We start from the raw sequence: 20,765 nt of genomic DNA on the forward strand, positions 1-20,765 counted from the left end.
GCTGTGGTAGAGTTTCTGTATGACTATATTCTTGTTATTTGTCTTGCATTGCTCTTATTTACCTAGCAGACAATTCTGCATTTTATGGCGTGCCTGAGAAGGAAATACACACGGGGCATGATCCTTGTCCTTGAGTTGTTAACAGTCTCCTGTGGGAAAAAGACATGGACAAATCATCATAAAGTAATGATACTGGACAGAGAAGAGAAAAACAGTTAAGACCTTACTGTGTCCTTATGCTTTATATTTATTATGATGCTTTATATTATTTTATTAAAACCTAAAATTTTGGAGGGACTTTACCCCCAATTTTATCATTGGAGCGGGGACAACCAACTAATTGTTGTAATAGTCATGAAGGAGAGGGAGGGAGCCCCAAAGCAATTTCACATGTTTTAATTCCTGAGACCAAAGCTTTTCCCTCATCTCCCTCAGTTCATTTGGTTGACTCTGGACTCAGGCTAAATCCTGACCCCCAAAGATCCACAGAATGGGAACCCTGACGGCAGGCCTGGCAAATGCAGACAAGGTGTTGCTGTAGGACTTTGGAGTTTTTCTCAGGTTTGGACATTATCAGGATCAGCTCCTTGCTGGGAAGCTATAGATCTAGAAGGTCAGAGACAAGGTGAGGTTAGTTTACTTCCTTGAGCTTTTCCAGTTTTCAATGTTGGGTACTGCCAGGACACCTGCTATGTGGGAGACAGGGATGAGGTGGTGCTCAGGGCTGGGTTTCAGTTGGGAAAGCACCAGAGATTGGTCCGCCCGCCCCAACCTGCAAAGCTGGAGGATGTTGCAGAAGCTGGACTGTGAACACTAGCAAATATTGACAGAAGTGAGGGTCATGGCTAAACCCTCTGGTCCAAGTCTTTTGTAGCAGGATAAGCCTGCAATTCAAAGGAACTGGTCAACTGGATTTGCATAACGGAACCCTAGTGATTTCTAAAACTGAGTTTTAAAACTGGCAGCTGGTCAGCCTCTCCCCCGCTGCGTGTTTTTGCAGAATCCCTCCCTGTACTAATTTCCTCATAGCTGTTCATATTTCCTGCTGTAGGATTTTTTTTTTCTTTTTTAATTCTTCCCAGGAAGAGAAATCAGGACAACCTCTTCTCTAGGAGGGAAGTGGTTGGTGTCCTAAGTGGTGTGAGAAGATCTATTTTGATCCAAACCAGGTGTTGTCTGGTTTTGGTTCATTCCAGCCTGGGTCAAGCAACTGATCACAAGATGGTTTTTCCGTTTGTGTGCTATCTTGTGGTTGTGTGGCTGATTTCTGCCTCAGACGGTGCGTATGCTTAAGATTGGATTATAGGGTACTTGATATTGGTCTATGGGTTATGAGGCATTCTGTCTAGGGTTTTAATGAAATTTAAATTAATGAAATTTAAATTAATGAAATGTATTTCATTTATTGAAAAATCTCAAATTACTCGGCCTAATGCTCTGTACTCAGTAGGAGCTTAGTAAATATATATATTTTTTTAATTTCATTTATTTGACAAGGAGTGGGAGAGAGAGCAAGAGAGGGAGAGAGAGAGAGCACGAGCAGGGGGGAACGGCAGAGGGAGAGGGAAAGCAGGCTCCCCCCTGAGCAGGGAGCCTAATGCAGGGCTCAATCCCAGGACCCCGGGATCATGACCTGAAGGCAGAGGCTTAACTGGCTGAGCTAACCAGGTGCCACAGGGGCTTAGTAAATATTTAATGATGATTCTGCTCTATGACGTGGGTGGTTAACTGTTTATTTTCCTTTTCTGTTCTGGGAGCAAAAAGTACCAATTTCAAAATCTTGAGAAGTCTTATTTGTTATACACTCCAGGAATGCTCTTTGGAAAGGGGATTATTTCTTTAGGGGTAAATAACTTATGGCTGAATTTGAGTGAGTCCAGTTATCCTTTTGAAAACAAAACTTTGGGAATTATTGGGAAGGGAGGGGAGTGGATGGACATAGACATGGAGGAGAACAAGGAATCAGAATCCATAATCCAGCAAAAAGACACTTGGATGGCGGTCTAACAGGGCTTCCTCACAGCACATGATATGTCAAGTGACTCTGTTATCTTTCTCCTTCCAATAGAGAGCTGTCCAGAAGTTTCCGCAGTGGAAAATGGCATAATTGTTATAGAGGAGGTAGAAGGACAAATTCTGGGGACTTACGTTTGTATCAAGGGCTACCACCTGGTAGGAGAGAAAACCTTTTTTTGCAATGCCTCTACGGAGTGGAATGCTCCTGCTCCCACATGTCGACGTAAGTTTGATCTTCCTGTTTCTTTGTATATCTTCTTATCCGACTTGATTCTTTCACATCCTACTTCCAGCAGGCCATGTCCAGACTATAAGAAAAAAATTCTCGGGGCGCCTGGGTGGCTCAATTGGTTAAGCATCTGCCTTCAGTTCAGCTCATGATCCCAGGGTCCTGGAATCGAGCCCCGCATCGGGCTCCCTGCTCAAGGGAAGCCTGCTTCTCCCTCTCCTTCTCCCTCTGCTACTCCCTCTGCTTGTGCTTGCTTGCTCTCTGTCTCTCTCTCTCTGTCAAAAAAAAAAGAAAGAAAGAAAAATATTTCTCAATTTCTAGGAATTCATTTTTAAAGCACTCTAGGATGGAACTTCTCTTAGAAGCTACATGATCAGCTCTTGCTCAGTACTGATTACATTAAATAATTAAGTGAACACAATCAACCTACAGGAAAAAAAGGATTTCTTCCATATATTAAAACTACCTTTTGGGGGGCTATAATTTGTTTAATATCATACTCCTTTAAAATTTTTATGTTTTAAAAAATTTTAAACATATACAAAAGACGGAAGAGTAAAATCAACTCAACAATTATCCACATATAACTAATCTTTTATCTTCTATAATTCTGTTTTGCATTATTATTTTGAAGTAAATATGTCATATTCTATTTCATCCATTATGTAACTTTCAAACTGGGAAAAATTTATGTTCTCAATTTACAAAGGTGATAATTGAGATCCAAGTGATTTGCTCAAGTTCACAAAACTCATTTGTGGTGTCTGTAGAGACAGAGAGTCACTAGTCAATATCCTCATTATTATTACTATTTTTAGGACTAACTGGGTTTGTTCTCCACACCAATATGTTTATCTTTTGTTTATATGACCAAATTCAACTCTCTCTGCATTCTCTCCTGTTTTTTTCACCTGGGAAAAGCAAAATGAAACAAAGTAAAACATGATGAGTGGTGTGTACATTTCACTGGGTGAGAAGGAAGGGAACCCTTGCCTCAAACATAGGCTGAAGAGTTTTCAGCAGTGCTGAATAGGAGGATGAACACACTGTTGATCATTTCCAGTTCTAGGCTTAATTACTTTTAGTAAGTTCAAGTGCCAGCTGTCACCCTTGTGCATGACCAAGACCTTTCCTGGCCACTCTCAGACCAACCTACTCTCTTCGCATCCAGCATCGATACAGTTTGGTACTAGGTACCAGCGCAGTTTGTAGTCCCTATTAAAAAGCACTGTTTTAGAGGGGCGGAGCAAGATGGCGGAGGAGTAGGAGACCTGGATTTCGGCTGATCCCAGGAATTCAGCTGGATAGGGATCAAACCATTCTGAACACCTACAAACTCAATAGGAGATCGAATAAAAGAATAGCAACAACTCTGAACAGAAAAGCGACCACTTTCTGGAAGGTAGGACGTGCGGAGAAGTGAATCCGAGGCGATATTCGGGAGGATAGACAGCGGGGGAGGGGGCCTCCGTCGGCCGCTTCTGGCAAGTGATAGAGCCGCGAAGCACAAAATCGGAACGTTTAGAAGTCGGCTCCGCCGAGGGATGTCACTCTGGTGGCTAAGCGGGGGGTGGAACCCTCTGGGACAGTGTGGTCTCAGGACCCACGGGGTCACAGAAAGACCAGGGGTGCCTGAGTGCATCAGAACTCCCAGGTATCGGAGCGGGGAAGCCAACTGCAGAGATGGAGCCGAGGTGTGGGCTCTCAGCTCGGGGTTGCCATAAACCGTGATCCACGGCACAGTCGGGCTACTGCTCCTCCAGCAGGGACCCAACAAGCGGCAGATCTGGGGAGACTCCCCTTCCTCCCCTGGGGAGGAGCGGCGGGGGAGTGCACCGCGGGGATCTGCTGGGTTTGGAGACTCCACATGAGGTCGTGCGCCAGAGATAGAAACGCTCGGTCTCAGGCCAGGTGAGCACAGAGTGCAGCCGGAGAGCGGGGAGACGGGAATGACTGACTGCTTTTCTCTGGGGGCTCACTGAGGAGCGGCCCCGAGTTCTCAGCTCCTCTGGGGCGGAGATTGGGAGCCTGCCATTTTCACTCTTATCCCCCAAAGCTGTATGGAAAGCTTGCAGGGAACAAAAGCTCCCGAGAGCAAACCCGAGCAGATTACTTAGCCAGGGCCAGGCAAGGGCAGGGCAATTCCACCTCCGGCAAAGACATTTGGGAACCACGGCAACAGGCCCCTCCCCCAGAAGATCAGCAAGAACAGCCAGCCAAGACCAAGTTTACCGATCAATGAGAACAGCAGAACTGCAGCGCTAGGGGAATAATGCACATAGAATTTATGGCTTTTTTACCATGATTCTTTAGTCTTTCAAAGTTAATTTTTTTTAACTGTCTTTTTTTTTTTTTGAATTTTTCTTTTTCCCTTTTTCAACCAACATCTTATCAATCCCTTTTTTAAAAAAAATTTTTATTTTTCATTTTTAGAGTCATATTCTATCCCTTCATAGTAGTTACCCTTATTTTTGGCATATATATATATATATAGGTTGTTCTCTCTTTAAAATTTTGAGATACAGTTTCTTCTAACAGGTCAAAATATACCCTAAATCTCTAGTGTATGGCTTTGTTCTACTCTCCTTTCTGATCACATTCTCTCCTTTTTTTTCTTTTTTTTTTAAATCCTCTTCTTTCTTTTTTCAAAGAACTCCTTATCAATTCCTTTTATAAAATTTTTTATAATTTTAATCTTTACAGTCATATTCCATCCCTTCATCATATCAATGCTTATTTTTGTACACATATAAGTTTTTCTTTCTTTAAAATTTTGGGAGGCACTTTCCTCTAACAGACCAAAATACACCCAAAATCTAGTGTATGGCACTGATCTATGCACCAGCCTGATCATATTTGATCATATTCTGGGTTTTTTTTGTTTTGTTTTGTTCTGTTTTTGTTTGTTTTTATCTTTTTCTTTTTCTTTTTTCTTTCTTTCCCTGTCTTTTCCCCCAGCTTCAGGTCTTTTCTGATTTGTTTAGAGTATATTTTCTGGGGACGTTGTTACCCTGTTAGCATTTTGTTCTCTCATTAATCTATTCTCCTCTAGGCAAAATGACAAGATGCAAAAAATCACCTCAACAAAAAGAACAAGAGGGAAGTAGTACTGACTGCCAGGGACCTACTCAATACGGACATTAGTATGATGTCGGATCTAGAGTTCAGAATCATGACTTTAAAGATACTAGCTGGGCTTGAAAAAAGTGTGGAAGTTATTAGAGAAACCCTCTCTGGAGAAATAAAAGAACTACAATCTAACCAAGTCGAAATCAAAAAGGCTATTAATGAGGTGCAATCAAAAATGGGGGCGCTAACTGCTAGGATAAATGAGGCAGAAGAGAGAATCAGTGATATAGAAGACCAAATGATGGAAAATAAAGAAGCTGAGAAAAAGAGAGATAAACAACTACTGGATCACGAGGGCAGAATTCAAGAGATAAGCGATACCATAAGACGAAACAACATTAGAATAATTGGGATCCCAAAAGAAGAAGAAAGAGAAGGGCAGAGGGTATATTGGAGCAAATTATAGCAGAGAACTTCCCTAATTTGGGGAAGGAAACAGGCATCAAAATCCAGGAGACACAGAGAACCCCTCTCAAAATCAATAAAAATAGGTCAACACCCCGACATCTAATAGTAAAACGAGTCTCAGAGACAAAGAGAAAATCCTGAAAGCAGCTCAGGAGGAGAGATATGTAACCTACAATGGTAGAAACATTAGATTGGCAACAGACCTATCCACAGAGACCTGGCAGGCCAGAAAGGACTGGCATGATATATTCAGAGCACTAAATGAGAAAAATATGCAGCCAAGAATACTGTATCCAGCTAGGCTGTCATTGCAAATAGAGGAGAGATAAAAAGCTTCCAGGACAAACAGAAACTAAAGGAATTTGCAGACACGAAACCAGCCCTACAAGAATATTGAAAGGGGTCCTCTAAGCAAAGAGAGAGCCTAAAAGCAACATAGACCAGAAAGGAACACAGACAATATACAGTAACAGTCACCTTACAGGCAATACAATGACACTAAATTCATATCTTTCAATAGTTACCTGAATGTAAATGGGCTAAATGCCCCAATCAAAAGACACAGGCTATCAGATTGGATTAAAAAACAAGACCCATCGTGGCGCCTGGGTGGCTCAGTCGTTAAGCATCTGCCTTCGGCTCAGGTCATGATCCCAGGGTCCTGGGATCGAGTCCCACATCGGGCTCCTTGCTCAGCGGGGAGCCTGCTTCTCCCTCTGCCGCTCCCTGCCACTCTGCCTACTTGTGATTCCTCTCTCTCTCTGTGTGTCAAATAAATAAATAAAATCTTTAAAAAAAAAAAAAAGACCCATCAATATGCTGTCTGCAAGAGACTCATTTTAGACCCAAAGACACCCCCAGATTGAAAGTGGGGGGGTGGAAAACCATTTACCATGCTAATGGACACCAAAAAAAAAAAGCTGGGTGGCAATCCTTATATCAGACAAATTAGATTTTAAACCAAAGACTGTAATAAGAGATGAGGAAGGACATATATCCTACTTAAAGGGTCTATCCAACAAGATCTAACAATTGTAAATATCTATGCCCCTAACATGGGAGCAGCCAATTACATAAGGCAATTAATAACAAAAGCAAAGAAACACATCAACAATACAGTAATATTGGAGGACTTTAACACCCCCCTCAATGAAATGGACAGATCATCTAAGCAAAAGATCAACAAGGAAATAAAGACTTTAAATGACACACTGGACCAAATGGACTTCACAGACATATTCAGAACATTCCATCCCAAAGCAACGGAATACACATTCTTCTCTAGTGCCCATGGAACATTCTCCAGAATCGATCACATCATAGGTCACAAATCAGGTCTCAACCAGTACCAAAAGATTGGGATCATTCCTTGCCTATTTTCAGACCACAATGCTTTGAAACTAGAACTCAATCACAAGAGGAAAGTCAGAAAGAACTCAAATACATGGAGGCTAAAGAGCATCCTACTAAAGAATGAATGGGTCAACCAGGAAATTAAAGAAGAATTTAAAAAATTCATGGAAACCAATGAAAATTAAAACACAACTGTTCAAAATCTTTGGGATGCAGCAAAGGCAGTCCTAAGAGGAAAGTATATAGCAATACAAGCCTTTCTCAAGAAACAAGAAAGGTCTCAAGTACACAACCTAACCCTACACCTAAAGGAGCTGGAGAAAGAACAGCAAATAAAGCCTAAACCCAGCAGGAGAAGAGAAATAATAAAGATCAGAGCAGAAATCAATGAAATAGAAACCACAAGAACAGTAGAACAGATCAACGAAACTAGGAGCTGGTTCTTTGAAAGAATTAACACGATTCATAAACCCCTGGCCAGACTTATCAAAAAGAAGAGAGAAATGACCCAAATCAACAAAATCATGAATGAAAGAGGAGAGATCACAACCAACACCAAAGAAATACAATTATAAGAACATATTATGAACAACTCTATGCCAGCAAATTAATAACCTGGAAGAAATGGATGCATTCCTAGAGATGTATCAGCTACCAAAACTGAACCAGGAAGAAATAGAAAACCTGAACAGACCTATAACCAGTAAGGAAATTGAAGCAGTCATCAAAAATCTCCCAACAAACAAAAGCCCAGGGCCAGATGGCTTCCCAGGGGAATTCTACCAAACATTTCAAGAAGAATTAATACCTATTCTTCTGAAACTGTTCCAAAAAATAGAAATGGAAGGAAAACTTCCAAACTCGTTTTAGGAGGCCACCATTACCTTGATCCCCAAACCAGACAAAGACCGCATCAAAAAGGAGAATTACAGACCAATATCCTTGATGAACATGGATGCAAAAATTCTCACCAAAATACTAGCCAATAGGATCCAACAGTACATTAAAAGGATTATTCACCATGACTAAGTGGGATTTATCCCTGGGCTGCAAGATTGGCTCAACATCCGCAAATCAATCAACGTGATACAATACATTAACAAAAGAAAGAACAAGAATCATACGATCCTCTCAATAGATGCAGAAAAAGCATTTGACAAAGTACAGCATCCTTTCTTGATCAAAACTCTTCAGAGTATAGGGATAGAGGGTACATACCTCAATATCATAAAAGCCATCTATGAAAAACCTACAGCGAATATCATTCTCAATGGGGAAAAACTGAGAGCTTTCCCCCTAAGGTCAGGAACGTGGCAGGGATGTCCACTATCATCACTGCTATTCAACATAGTATTAGAAGTCCTAGCCACAGCAATCAGACAACAAAAAGAAATCAAAGGCATCCAAATCGGCAAAGAAGAAGTCAAACTCACTCTTTGCAGATGATATGATACTTTATGTGGAAAACCCCAAAGACTCCACCCCAAAACTGCTAGAACTCATACAGGAATTCAGTAAAGTGGCAGGATATAAAATCAATGCACAGAAGTCAGTGGCATTCCTATCCACCAACAGCAAGACAGAAGAAAGAGAAATGAAGGAGTCGATCCCATTTACAATTGCACCCAAAACCATAAGATACCTAGGAATAAATCTAACCAAAGAGGCAAAGGATCTGTACTCAGAAAACTATAAATTACTCATGAAAGAATTGAGGAAGACACAAAGAAATGGAAAAACGTTCCATGCTCATGGATTGGAAGAACAAATATTGTGAAGATGTCAATGCTACCTAGAGCAATCTACACATTCAATGCAATCCCCATCAAAATACCATTCACTTTTTTCAAAGAAATGGAACAAATAATCCTAAAATTGGTATGGAACCAGAAAAGACCCTGAATAGCCAGAGGAATGTTGAAAAAGAAAAGCAAAGCTGGCGGCATCACAATTCCAGACTTCCAGCTCTATTACAAAGCTGTCATCATCAAGACAATATGGTACTGGCACAAAAACAGACACATAGATCAATGGAACAGAATAAAGAGCCCAGAAATGGACCCTCAACTCTATGGTCAACTAATCTTTGACAAAGCAGGAAAGAATGTCCGATGGAAAAAAGACAGTCTCTTCAACAAATGGTGTTGGGAAAATTGGACAGCCACATGCAGAAGAATGAAACTGGACCATTTCCTTACACCACACACAAAAATAGACTCCAAATGGTTGAAAGACCTCAATGTGAGACAGGAGTCCATCAAAATCCTAAAGGAGAACAAGGCAGCAACCTCTTCAACCTCAGCTGCAGCAACTTCTTCCTAGAAACATCGCCAAAGGCAAGGGAAGCAAGGGCAAAAATGAACTCTTGGGACTTCATCAAGATAAAAAGCTTTTGCACAGCAAAAGAAACAGTCAACAAAACCAAAAGACAACCGACAGAATAGGAGAAGATATTTGCAAATGACATATCAGATAAAGGGCTAGTATCCAAAATCTATAAAGAACTTATGAAACTCAACACCCAAAAAACAAAGAATCCAATCAAGAAATGGGCAGAAGACATGAACAGACATTTTTCCAAAGAAGACATCCAAATGGCCAACAGATAGATGAAAAAGTGCTCAACATCGCTTGGCATCAGGGAAATCCAAATCAAAACCTCAATGAGAATCACCTCACACCAGTCAGAGTGGCTAAAATTAACAAGTCAGGAAACGACAGATGTTGGCGGGGATGCGGAGAAAGGGGAACCTTCCTACACTGTTGGTGGGAATGCAAGCTGGTGCAGCCACTCTGCAAAACAGTATGGAGGTTCCTCAAAAAGTTGAAAATAGAGCTACCATATGATCCAGCAATTGCACTACTGGGTATTTACCCCAAAGATACAAATGTAGGGATCCGAAGGGGTATATGCACCCTGATGTTTATAGCAGCAATGTCCACAATAGTCAAACTGTGGAAAGAGCCAAGATGTCCATCGACAGATGAATGGATAAAGAAGAGGTGGTATATATACACAATGGAATATTATGCAGCCATCAAAAGGAATGAGATCTTGCCATTTGCAATGACGTGGATGGAACTGGAGGGTGTTATGCTGAGCGAAATAAGTCAATCAGAGAAAGATATGTATCATATGACCTCACTGATATGAGGAATTCTTAATCTCAGGAAACAAACTGAGGGTTGCTGGAGTGGGGGGTGGGGTGGGAGGGATGGGGTGACTGGGTGATAGACACTGGGGAGGGTATGTGCTATGGTGAGTGCTGTGAATTGTGCAAGACTGTTGAATCACAGATCTGTACCTCTGAAACAAATAATGCAATACATGTTAAGAAAAAAAAAAGATAGCAGGAGGGGAAGAATGAAGGGGGGAAATCGGAGGAGGAGACAAACCATGAGAGACGATGGACTCTGAAAAACAAACTGAGGGTTCTAGAGGGGAGGGGGGTGGGAGGATGGGTTAGCCTGGTGATGGGTATTGGGGAGGGCACGTTCTGCATGGAGCCCTGGGTGTTATGCACAAACAATGAATCATGGAACACTACATCAAAAACTACTGATGTAATGTATGGTGATTAACATAACAATAAAATTTTTTTTTAAAAAAGCACTGTTTTAGTTCTGACTTCTGATTTCTCAGTGAAGTTGGAGGTCTCGCCTTTGTAGTGGTGTCCTTTCAGATCATTTTCTGTTTTCTTCCTCAGCGGGCCACTGTCCTGACCCGGTGCTGGTGAACGGCGAACCCAGCTCCCTGGGTCCTGTGAGTGTGAGCGACAAAATCACTTTTAAGTGCAATGAGCACTATATCCTCAAGGGCAGCAGTTGGAGTCGGTGCCTGGCTAACCACACCTGGATGCCTTCCTTACCTGTCTGCAAAAGCAGTGAGTGCAAATCCAAAGATACCAATCAGATACCTCATTTTCTGTACCTGGGAAGCTTTGGGAGCTAGGAAGCAGCCCAGAAACAAGTGGGGCTCACAGAGCCAAGCCTCACCTCGAATGATGTGTTCCAGTGAAATGAAAGCATCCAAAAAATAAACGCTTCCGTCCCCCACCCCCCCCCCCCCTTCAGGTAGGATTCCTGTCCTACTAAGTCCAACACGGGATAGTCTGGGGAATCTGACATTTAAAAAAAAAATTCATGATAATGACTTGAAGTTCTTATTTGAAGAATATACAAAAACAGGGGAAAAGGGACCATAGCTCATCCACTGCAAAATTACATAAAATAAGAGTTGGAAAGTATCTCCTTCTGACACGGTAATTCACAGCTCTCAGAGGGACTTAGCTGGATGTGTTTGTTTCATGACTTTTATGTTTATGCAGACATTTTAAATAAACAAAAGCATACAAACGTATCTACACACATATATACCTACAAAAATGGGACTTTATTTTTTTAATTGCTTTTTTTGGTGTAACATTATACATGGTAATCTTTTTTCAGATCAGTGTATGTGGCTCTATCTCCGCTTTTTTTTTTTTTTCTATCTCCTGCTTTTAAATAATAATGTGGCTATACCACATTATTATTCCACATCTCTAGTATTGATGAACATTTATTCTATTTCTGTATTTTTGCTATTACAAAAATGCTAAAATGAATGTTATATTTATAGATACACATACATATATTTTTATGTCTATGCTATTATTTCTGTAGTCTAGATTCCTAGAATGATTGGTGGGTCACAGGATATATTTATTTGCCAAATAAACTTAGAAGATCCAAGAAATTCTACCAAAAAATATTATTCTTGGACAAAAAGTAAATATTGAAAAATCAATAGTATTTCTTTTTTTTAATTTAATTTAATTTTATTATGTTATGTTAGTCACCATACATTACATCATTAGTTTTTGATGCGGTGATCCATGATTCATTGTGTTCGTATAACACCCAGTGCTCCATGCAGTATGTGCCCTCCTTAATACCCATTACCAGGCTTTCTAACAATAATAATGAGATGAATACTGAAATGTAAAATAATTTCACTCATGAGACCTATATGAAAACTTACTGAAGGACATAAAATAAGACTTAAATAAAAGAAAAGATATGCCATGATCCTGGATGGATAGACTGGTATTACAATGTAATTCTAACCAGAATTTCAAATTTAAAAATACAAAACAAAAAATTAAGTTTATTTGGAAGGGTACATATCTAACATTACAGATTTATTTACTTAAGGACTTAATTTTTTTTTATTTTTATTTTTTTTATTTTTTAAAGATTTTATTTATTTATTTGAGAGAGAGACTGAGAGAGAGAGAGCATGAGAGAGGGGAGGGTCAGGAGGGTCAGAAGGAGAAGCAGACTCCCTGTCGAGCAGGGAGCCCGATGCGGGACTCGATCCAGGGACTCCAGGATCATGACCTGAGCCGAAGGCAGTTGCTTAACCAACTGAGCCACCCAGGCGCCCTTAAGGACTTAATTTTTTAGAGCGCTTCTAGTTTCATAATAAAACTGAGGGAAAGGTACAGAGATTTCCCATATACTCCCCACCCCCACACCTGCATGTTATCAACATCATTCACCAGAATAGTACCTTTTTTTTTTTTAAACCAAGGATGAACCAATATTGACATATCATGATCACTCCAAATCCATAGTTACCTAAGGACTCACTCTTGATGTTGTACATTCAGTGGGTTTGGACATAAGCATAATGACATATATCTACCATTATAATATCATACAGAGTATTTTTGCTGCCCTAAAAATCCTCTGTGCTCCATTTATCATCTCTCTACTTCCCCTACCCCTATTAACCACTGACCTTTTTTTTTGTTATTATGTTCAACTAGCCATCATTAGTTTTTGTTGTAGTGTTCAGCAATTTATTAGTTGCATATAACACCCACGGCTCATCACCACACGTGCCCTCCTTAATACCCATCACCCGGTTATCCCATCCCCCTCCCCCACTCCCTACTGTAACCCTCAGTTTGGTTCCCGGAGTCCAGAGTCTCTCATGGTTTGTCTCCCTCTCTGATTTCTTCCCATTCAGTTTTCTCTCCCTTCCCCTGTGGTCCTCCACGCTAGTCCTTATTTTCCACATATAAGGAAACCGTATGATAATTGTCTTTCTCTGCTTGACTTATTTCAATTAGCATAATACCCTCCAGTTCCATCCATGTCGATGTAAACAGTAGGTATTCATCCTTTCTGATGGCTGAGTAATATTCCATTGTGTATATGAACCACATCTTCTTTATCTATTCGTCTATTGAAGGGCATCTCGGCTCCTTCCACAGTTTGGCTATTGCGGACATTGCTGCTATGAACATTGGGGTACATGTGACCCTTCTTTTCACTACATCTGTATCTTTGGGGTAAATACCTAGTAGTGCAATTGTTGGGTCGTAGGGTAGCTCTATTTTTAACATCCTGAGGAACCTCCATACTGTTCTCCAGAGTGGCTGCACCAGTTTACATTTCCACCAACAGTGTAAGAGGGTTCCCCTTTCTCCACATCCTCGCCAACACTTGTTTTCTGTCTTGTTAATTTTTGCCATTCTAACTGGTGGAAGGTGGTATCTCATAGTTTTGATTTGTATTTCCCTGATGGCTACTGATGTTGAACATTTTTTTGGGTCTGTTAGCCATTTGTATGTCTTCTTTGGAGAGGTGTCTGTTGATATCTTCTGACATTTTTATTGTTTCCATAGTTTTGCCTTTTCCAGGGTATCATATATTTAGAATCATATAGTATGTAGCCTTTTCAGATTGTTTTTTTTTTTTACTTAGTAATAGGCATTTAAGTTTCCTCCATTTCTTTTCATGGCTTGATAGCTCATTTTCTTTTATCAAATAATACCCTATTTCTGGATGTACCACAGTTTATTGATCCATTCACCTTTTTTTTTATTATGTTCAGTTAGCCAATATATAATACATCATTAATTTTTGATGTAGTGTTCAGCAATTCATTAGTTGTGTATAACACCCTGTGCTCATGACCACATGTGCCCTCCTTAATACCCATCACCCGGTTAGTTCTGAAGGACATCTTGGTTGCTTCCAAAGTTTGGCAATTATGAATAAAGCTGCTATAGATATCAGGTGCAGGTTTTCGTGGGGACATAAGTTTTCAACTCCTTTGGATAAATACCAATGAGTGCAATTGTTGGATCTTGTATATTTAGTTTTGTGAGAAACCATCAAAATCTCTTCCAGAGTGGTTATGTCATTTTGCATTCCCACCAGTGAAGTATGAGAGATCTTGTTGCTCCACATCCTCGTCAGCATTTGGTGTCATCAGCATTCCAGATTTTGGCCATTCTCGTAGCTGTGTAGTGGTATCTCATTGTTTTAATTTGCATTTCCTGATGACATATGCTCATTTTCCCTCTGTATATCTTCTTTGGTGAGGTGTCTGTTAAGGTCTTTGGCCCATTTTTAAATCAGATTGTTTTCTTATTGTTGAGTTTTAAGAGTTCTTTGTATATTTTGGATAACAGTCCTTTATAAGATTTGTCTTTTGTAAGTATTTTCTCCCAGCCTCTGGCTGGTTTTCTCATTCTCTTGATATGTCTTTCATAGCACAGAAGTTTTAAATTTTAATGAATTCCAGCTGATTAATTATTTCATGGATGGTGTCTTTACTGTTATATCTAAAAAGGCTTCCTTCCCTATACCCAAGGTCATCTAGGTTTTCTCCTACATTATCTTCTAGGTGTTTCATAGTTTTGTATTTTACATTCAAGCCTATGATCCATTTTGAGTTAATTTTTTTGAAGGATATAGTAGATAGGCAGTTTAAAAGCACAAACTACAGTTAGCCTCTTTTAGGGAGTTTGTGGTTACTTAAAACATGCATATATACAACACGCAGTTAAATTACAAGCATATACCATCATCATTGGTTTGACACAAGTTTAAAGTATTTATTTCTTCCAGGCTTTTCTGTTTTACTCTCTTTTAATTCGATACTTCCTATCCTAGCTCTGAAATGCAGAATCTGTCTTTTTGTGTTAGTTCATTGCCCAATTTTAGGGGAAGCTCCTGAGGTACCTGAGTAAAACAGATTTTTTTCTGCTTAGACCCAAGATCTATATCATCTCCTTCAGTTCAAAACTGTACCCTTAAAAGTCACCAGAAGAGCACTGTATAAACTGGAGTTCCTTAATCAATTCATTTAAATTCTTTTCCTTTCCTCTATACAGCTTTTGAACTCAGTTTTTGATCTTTTTTTAAATTCAATTAATTAACATATAATATATTATTGATTTCAGAGGTACAGGTCTGTGATTCTTCAGTCTTATATAATACCTAGTGCTCATTACAACACATACCCTCCCCAATGTCCATCACCTAGTTACCCCCATCCTCTCACTCCCTCCCCTTCAGCAACCCTCAGTTTGTTTCCTATGATTAAAAGTTTCTTATGGTTTGTCTTCCTCTCTGGTTTCATCTTGTTTTATTTTTTCCTCTCTTCCCCTATGATCCTCTGTTTTGTTTCTTAAATTCCACATATCAGTGAGATCATATGATAATTGTCTTTCTCTGATTGACTTATTTCACTTAGCATAATACCCTAGAGTTCCATCCACGTCATTACAAATGGCAAGATTTCATTTTTTTGGATGGCTGCATAATATTCCATTGTATATATATATATACACACACACACCACATCTTCTTTATCCATTCATCTGTCGATGGACATCTGGGCTCTTTAAAAGTTATTTATTAACTGCTCGAAGAAAACACCTGTGTTGTAGAAAAAATACAGAAAACAAAACATTTAATTACCTACAAACCTACTACCCATAAATAACAGAATACCTTGATATGTAATTTTCAGCCTTTTTTTCTGTTCATATATGTTTATGCATGAGTGTGTTTACAAAAATAGTATTATAAGCTATTATTTAATTACATTTCTATTTGTATGCATTATTATAATACATAGTATTATCTACTATGTACTATAGTAATACATGTTCTTTTATGCTTTGCTGTTTTTGCTCAACTTTTTGTTTTGAATAGTCGAATACAACTATTTGTATTTCTATTTCTGTAAGTATACATCTGCATAATCATTCTTAATTTACACTTTAATCTTGATCACCATGTTTAGACTCATAATGTCAGAGCTCAAAGGGACTTTAGAGATCATATTATTTAAACTGCTCATCTTATAGCTTAGGAGGGAAGCCAAGAAGGATGAAATAGTGGTTAGTGGAAGAACCAAAATTCACAACATCTAATACTTTGTCCACCTCTCTTTATAGACTCCTCTTGTTTGCTCCCCTCTGCATTCTCCTTGTTTCTGCAGGTCTCATATCGCAAAATTCTGTCCCACAGAGAATGTCAGCCTCCATTTGAACTCACACCATTTATTTCCTGTCTCAGGGAGTTACTTCTCCCACCTCTACCTCTGGTTTAATTTTTTTTTCTTGTCCACTGTCAGTCTCTACAACTTAAACTTCCTTTCCTCAAGCTCATGCCGGTCAGATAGCACTCTCAAATTGCTAATGACTCAGAGGATAAGCAGGGGGAGGGGGTCTTTCCCATGGATAAATACCATTTGACCAGAAGGAAATGAATGGAGAATGTGTCCCCAGATCCCGCATGGACGGTTACAGTTAGGGGGTGCTGTTAATTGAGTACAACTCATGACTATCACTCTTGTACTCCTGTTTATCAGGAGACTGCCGCCCTCCCGGGAATCCCGCTCATGGCTATTTTGAAGGAAGAGATTTCAGCTCAGGTTCTACCATTACTTATCACTGTGAAGACAGGTAAGTGCATGCAGCCTTTCAAATGCAAGATCTTGCCCATTGACTGGTAGCATTGTTTTGGGGAATGACCCAGTCTATCTCACCTAACACCCAGATTTCCTACTCCCTCAGGAATCCGAGCTCATTCTGATTTTGAGAGCTGCTTTAGCCCACGGCCAGCTCTCCCTAATCTCTAGAAGATAGACTGATCCTTTTATTTATCCTAGAGAAGATGTTTAAAATGTATATTTTTCTAAAGAATCTCAGAACAAAAACTCAAAGAAATATAGAACATATGGAACTGCAGAAAGAGTGATTTATTGATTGTTCCAGCCTGCTCCCCCCTGCAAATGGTTTCCTATTTGCAGTTACTTGAATAATATATATATTCTTTAAAAAAAAAAAAAAGAAAGAGAGTGACTTATAGAGCCTTAATAACCTTAACTTAGACTACCTGATCACCCACCTTACAGATCTACTCTTTCCTTGGCTTCAGTCTTATTAACTCAGGGTCATGTCTCCACATTAACATTTCAATGTCGTAATATACTTGTAGTGGACTTTGCCGTCAGCTCTTACGTTTTTCTGATTAAAAGCTGTAGCTCCTTCATAAGACTTATCTGAGGGTTATCTCTAGCTTTCCACTCCTTTTTAGAGGGTAGATGGCAGATGCTTTTTTAAGTTATTGAATGATGACATGCTTCCTCCCTCACCCTCCCCACCCAACAACTGTGTAAACACACATATTCAGAATTTCTCACTTCTCCATGTTTTATGGGTTGAATTGTCACTTGGGTCCTCTCCGCCCCCAAGGAGAGTGGTTTTAGTTGATTACTGTTTGGTAATACTGAAATCACTTAAGCATGCATTAAGGCTCAGGGAGGTGGATTCTATCACAGTAGGAAATACTGAAATACAGCTATACAAAACCAGGCTTAGTTGCCCGGTTTAGAAGGTGGGAAGTCTAAGTGTTGTTGCCATTCTGATTTCTGTTCAGGTACCACTTAGTGGGCACACGGGACCAGCAGTGCATTGACGGGGAGTGGAGCAGTGCACTTCCAGTTTGTGAGTTGATCCAAGAAGCTCCCAAACCAACTCCACAGACGGAGTTTGAGAAGGCACTCGTAAGTAGTAGGTTTTTGTCTGTCTTGTTCACAGTTGTATCTCCAGGGCCTGGCATCACTCCTGGCTCATGCTCAGTAAATATCTGTTCAGTGGGGGATGTTTTTGAAGGGTTGGTTAGACAGGGGCTCATAAACTATTAACTCACATTTTTATATATGAAGTTCTCATTCGCCACCATCATCACAAACACCTCATGAGACCTGTTGGTAGGAGTTATTGTCTCATGGACTTTACAGAGCAAGCTTTATAAACTCGTGCCTTAGACTGTATGCATTGATGTGAAAAATCTCTAAAATTCTTCTAGATTCCAAAAACCACTGAACAAATCATTTTCACTGAGATCCCTCTTTTACTTTATATTTATTGCTGGGATAATAATAAGTATCTAAAAGCCAGAAGATTTAAATGATTTATCATGTTGAAGACCCAGATTTGTATTTAAGCTGCTGGGTTCTGAGCCCCTAGTCAGGGACCTAACCACTACTCATTAGCTTCAGACTATACAGCTGGATCTCAGTTCTTAAGTTGTAGCTTAAATTTTTTTTTTTCTTTTCTTCAGTTTGCCTTTCAGGAGAATAAAGAACTTTGCAAAGCCATAGAGAACTTTGTGCAAAGACTAAAGGAAAATGGCTTAACAATGGAGGAACTGAAATATTCTCTGGAAATAAAGAAAGTTGAGTTGGAGGCAAAAATGTTGTCCTAACATTGCAACTGAGCAGACTGGGTAATAGAAATGCACCTATGAATAAATTTTCTCTTGGTTCTAAAACCGGTTTCGGATTTTTGTCTCATTAGACTGGAATGCGACTTCATAGAAATCAACTACAGTTGCATAAAACACCGTGTGTGTGTGTGTGTGTGTGTGTGTGTTCTCAGAATGTGGAAAGACCAAGCGTGGTGGTTGTCTGTTTAAGACCAGAGGTTAGCAGCACATCAATGGGGAGTGAAGGGCCTAATTTCCTGTCTGTAAGGAGAATGGGAAGCTCAGATTACAGCTAAGGGTATGTCTCATATTTTAATGAACATGAATGGTGAGGCAAAAAATAACCTCAAATTAACCAAAACCTATGAAGCAAAAATCAACCTCTCAATTTGAGAAAATAGGTTTAGAACAGTTATATCCTTGAAATAACCTGTTGAGACAAAAGTAGAATTAGGACTTAAACTCTCTCTGAGTCTCCCCTATATCCTGTTTATGAAACCAAGTTTCTAAATCTTCTGCAGTAATATTGCTTACCACCTTTGGATGAAACCCAGCCCTGCCTGGTAAATTTGAGATGGTGAAATATAAGTGAATATGTTCTTTTCCTCTTTTTAGAGGGCAAGAGAAGCAAGAATCCTGAGGTAGAATAGGTTTTCCTATCAAGATGTCATATTGAGACGATATGACAAACTTCTCCCATCTCTCACTCTGACCTCCACCAAAACACATAGGAAATCTGGATGAAATACAAACAAAATACAGAAGAGAGCTTGAAATAATGGAATGTCCCTAGATGAAATCATGAAGGAGAATAAGAAATAGGAATAAGAAACTCTCAAGTACCCCACAGTCTATTAATAGACACATGACAAGTATATACATATCATTAATTCAGGGTGGTTAAAATGAAATAAACACTTTTCACAGAACAATGTGCTAGGGGAACTCAGCTTTGAGGAGGGGGCCTTCTGTCTGGGAGGAGGAGGCAGGAAATTGTTAAGGAGAGTCACAGTTATCGGGCCTTTAAAAGTGAATAGGACTGAGAGACAAAGATTAGGGAAGAGGACATGGCAAGTGGGAAGATTTGGAGAAGTGTAGTAAGAGCATCATAAAGAGCCATAAGCTTTTGAACCAAGTAAATCCACTCCTCAGGTTCATCTAACTTGAGCAAAATGATTTTTAATTTGAAGCTATTCATTCTATTATTGTGTATATTGTCTATACTGGGGAGACCTTGTGAACATTTGAAATGTCCAATCTTAGGAATATTTTTAGTAAATTATGGCTCATCAAATGTAATGCAACCTCTTACAGTGATAATTATGAACAGAAAATCTTAAAAATATAATCCTAAGTAAAAGTAGAATACAGAATAATAAGAACTTATGATTGCATTTCTATAAAACCTTTCTTCTTGTAGAGGAGAACCAGGCAATAACAGGCACAGATGAAAACAGTTGTCTTAGGATGGTGAAACTCCAGGTGTTTATCCTCTTAAAGTTCTTTAATTTTTTAAAAAAGATTTTACTTATTTATTTGAGAGAGTTGGTGAGTGAAAAAGAGAGAGCACATGAGCAGAGGCAGAGGGAGAGGGAGAAGCAGACTCCCCTGCTAAGCAGGGAGCCCAACGCGGGGCTCGATCCCAGGACCCTGGGGTCATAACCTGAGCTGAAGGCAGATGCTTAACCAACTCAGCCACCCAGGTGCCCCAAGTCCTTTAATGTTTTAAATTGAGCTTTTAATAATAAGTTTTTAAAAACGTGTTGTACAAAGAGGCAGGAAAGATGGAGCATGTTTAGGGAATGGCGCATGGCCTGGATTTGCCAGGATAAAGCATGGGAAGTGATGAGAAAGAAGGCTGGACAGATACATTAAAGCCAGTTGATGGAAGCTTTTAAAGGGCAGAGAATTTAAACTTTATTTGGTAGGCAGTGAGAGGAAATCAAAGACTTCCAAGAAAAGAAATGGTAAGGATTGAACACAGATTTTGCTCACAACATTATGTGTAGTATGGGTAGAAGTAGGAAAGAATAGAGAGAAAGAAACCATCTTAAGCACTACTGCCTTA

General features: G+C 39.6%; 1 protein-coding gene across 1 annotated transcript; it reads left to right on the plus strand.

The window, feature by feature from the left end:
* The first annotated feature begins 60 nt into the window (after positions 1-60).
* On the plus strand, positions 61-18,905 carry C4BPB (complement component 4 binding protein beta). The gene is made up of 6 exons (XM_035010420.1): positions 61-1,279; positions 2,069-2,239; positions 10,843-11,019; positions 16,797-16,890; positions 17,867-17,993; positions 18,554-18,905. The coding sequence occupies exons 1-6, from the start codon at positions 1,222-1,224 to the stop codon at positions 18,695-18,697; spliced, it is 771 nt and encodes a 256-aa protein (XP_034866311.1). The 5' UTR covers positions 61-1,221; the 3' UTR covers positions 18,698-18,905.
* Positions 18,906-20,765: the final 1,860 nt, after the last annotated feature.

Source organism: Mirounga leonina, unplaced genomic scaffold (assembly GCF_011800145.1).
Source record: "Mirounga leonina isolate KUSES-001 unplaced genomic scaffold, KU_Mleo_1.0 Mir_154, whole genome shotgun sequence".
Taxonomy (NCBI): domain Eukaryota; kingdom Metazoa; phylum Chordata; class Mammalia; order Carnivora; family Phocidae; genus Mirounga; species Mirounga leonina.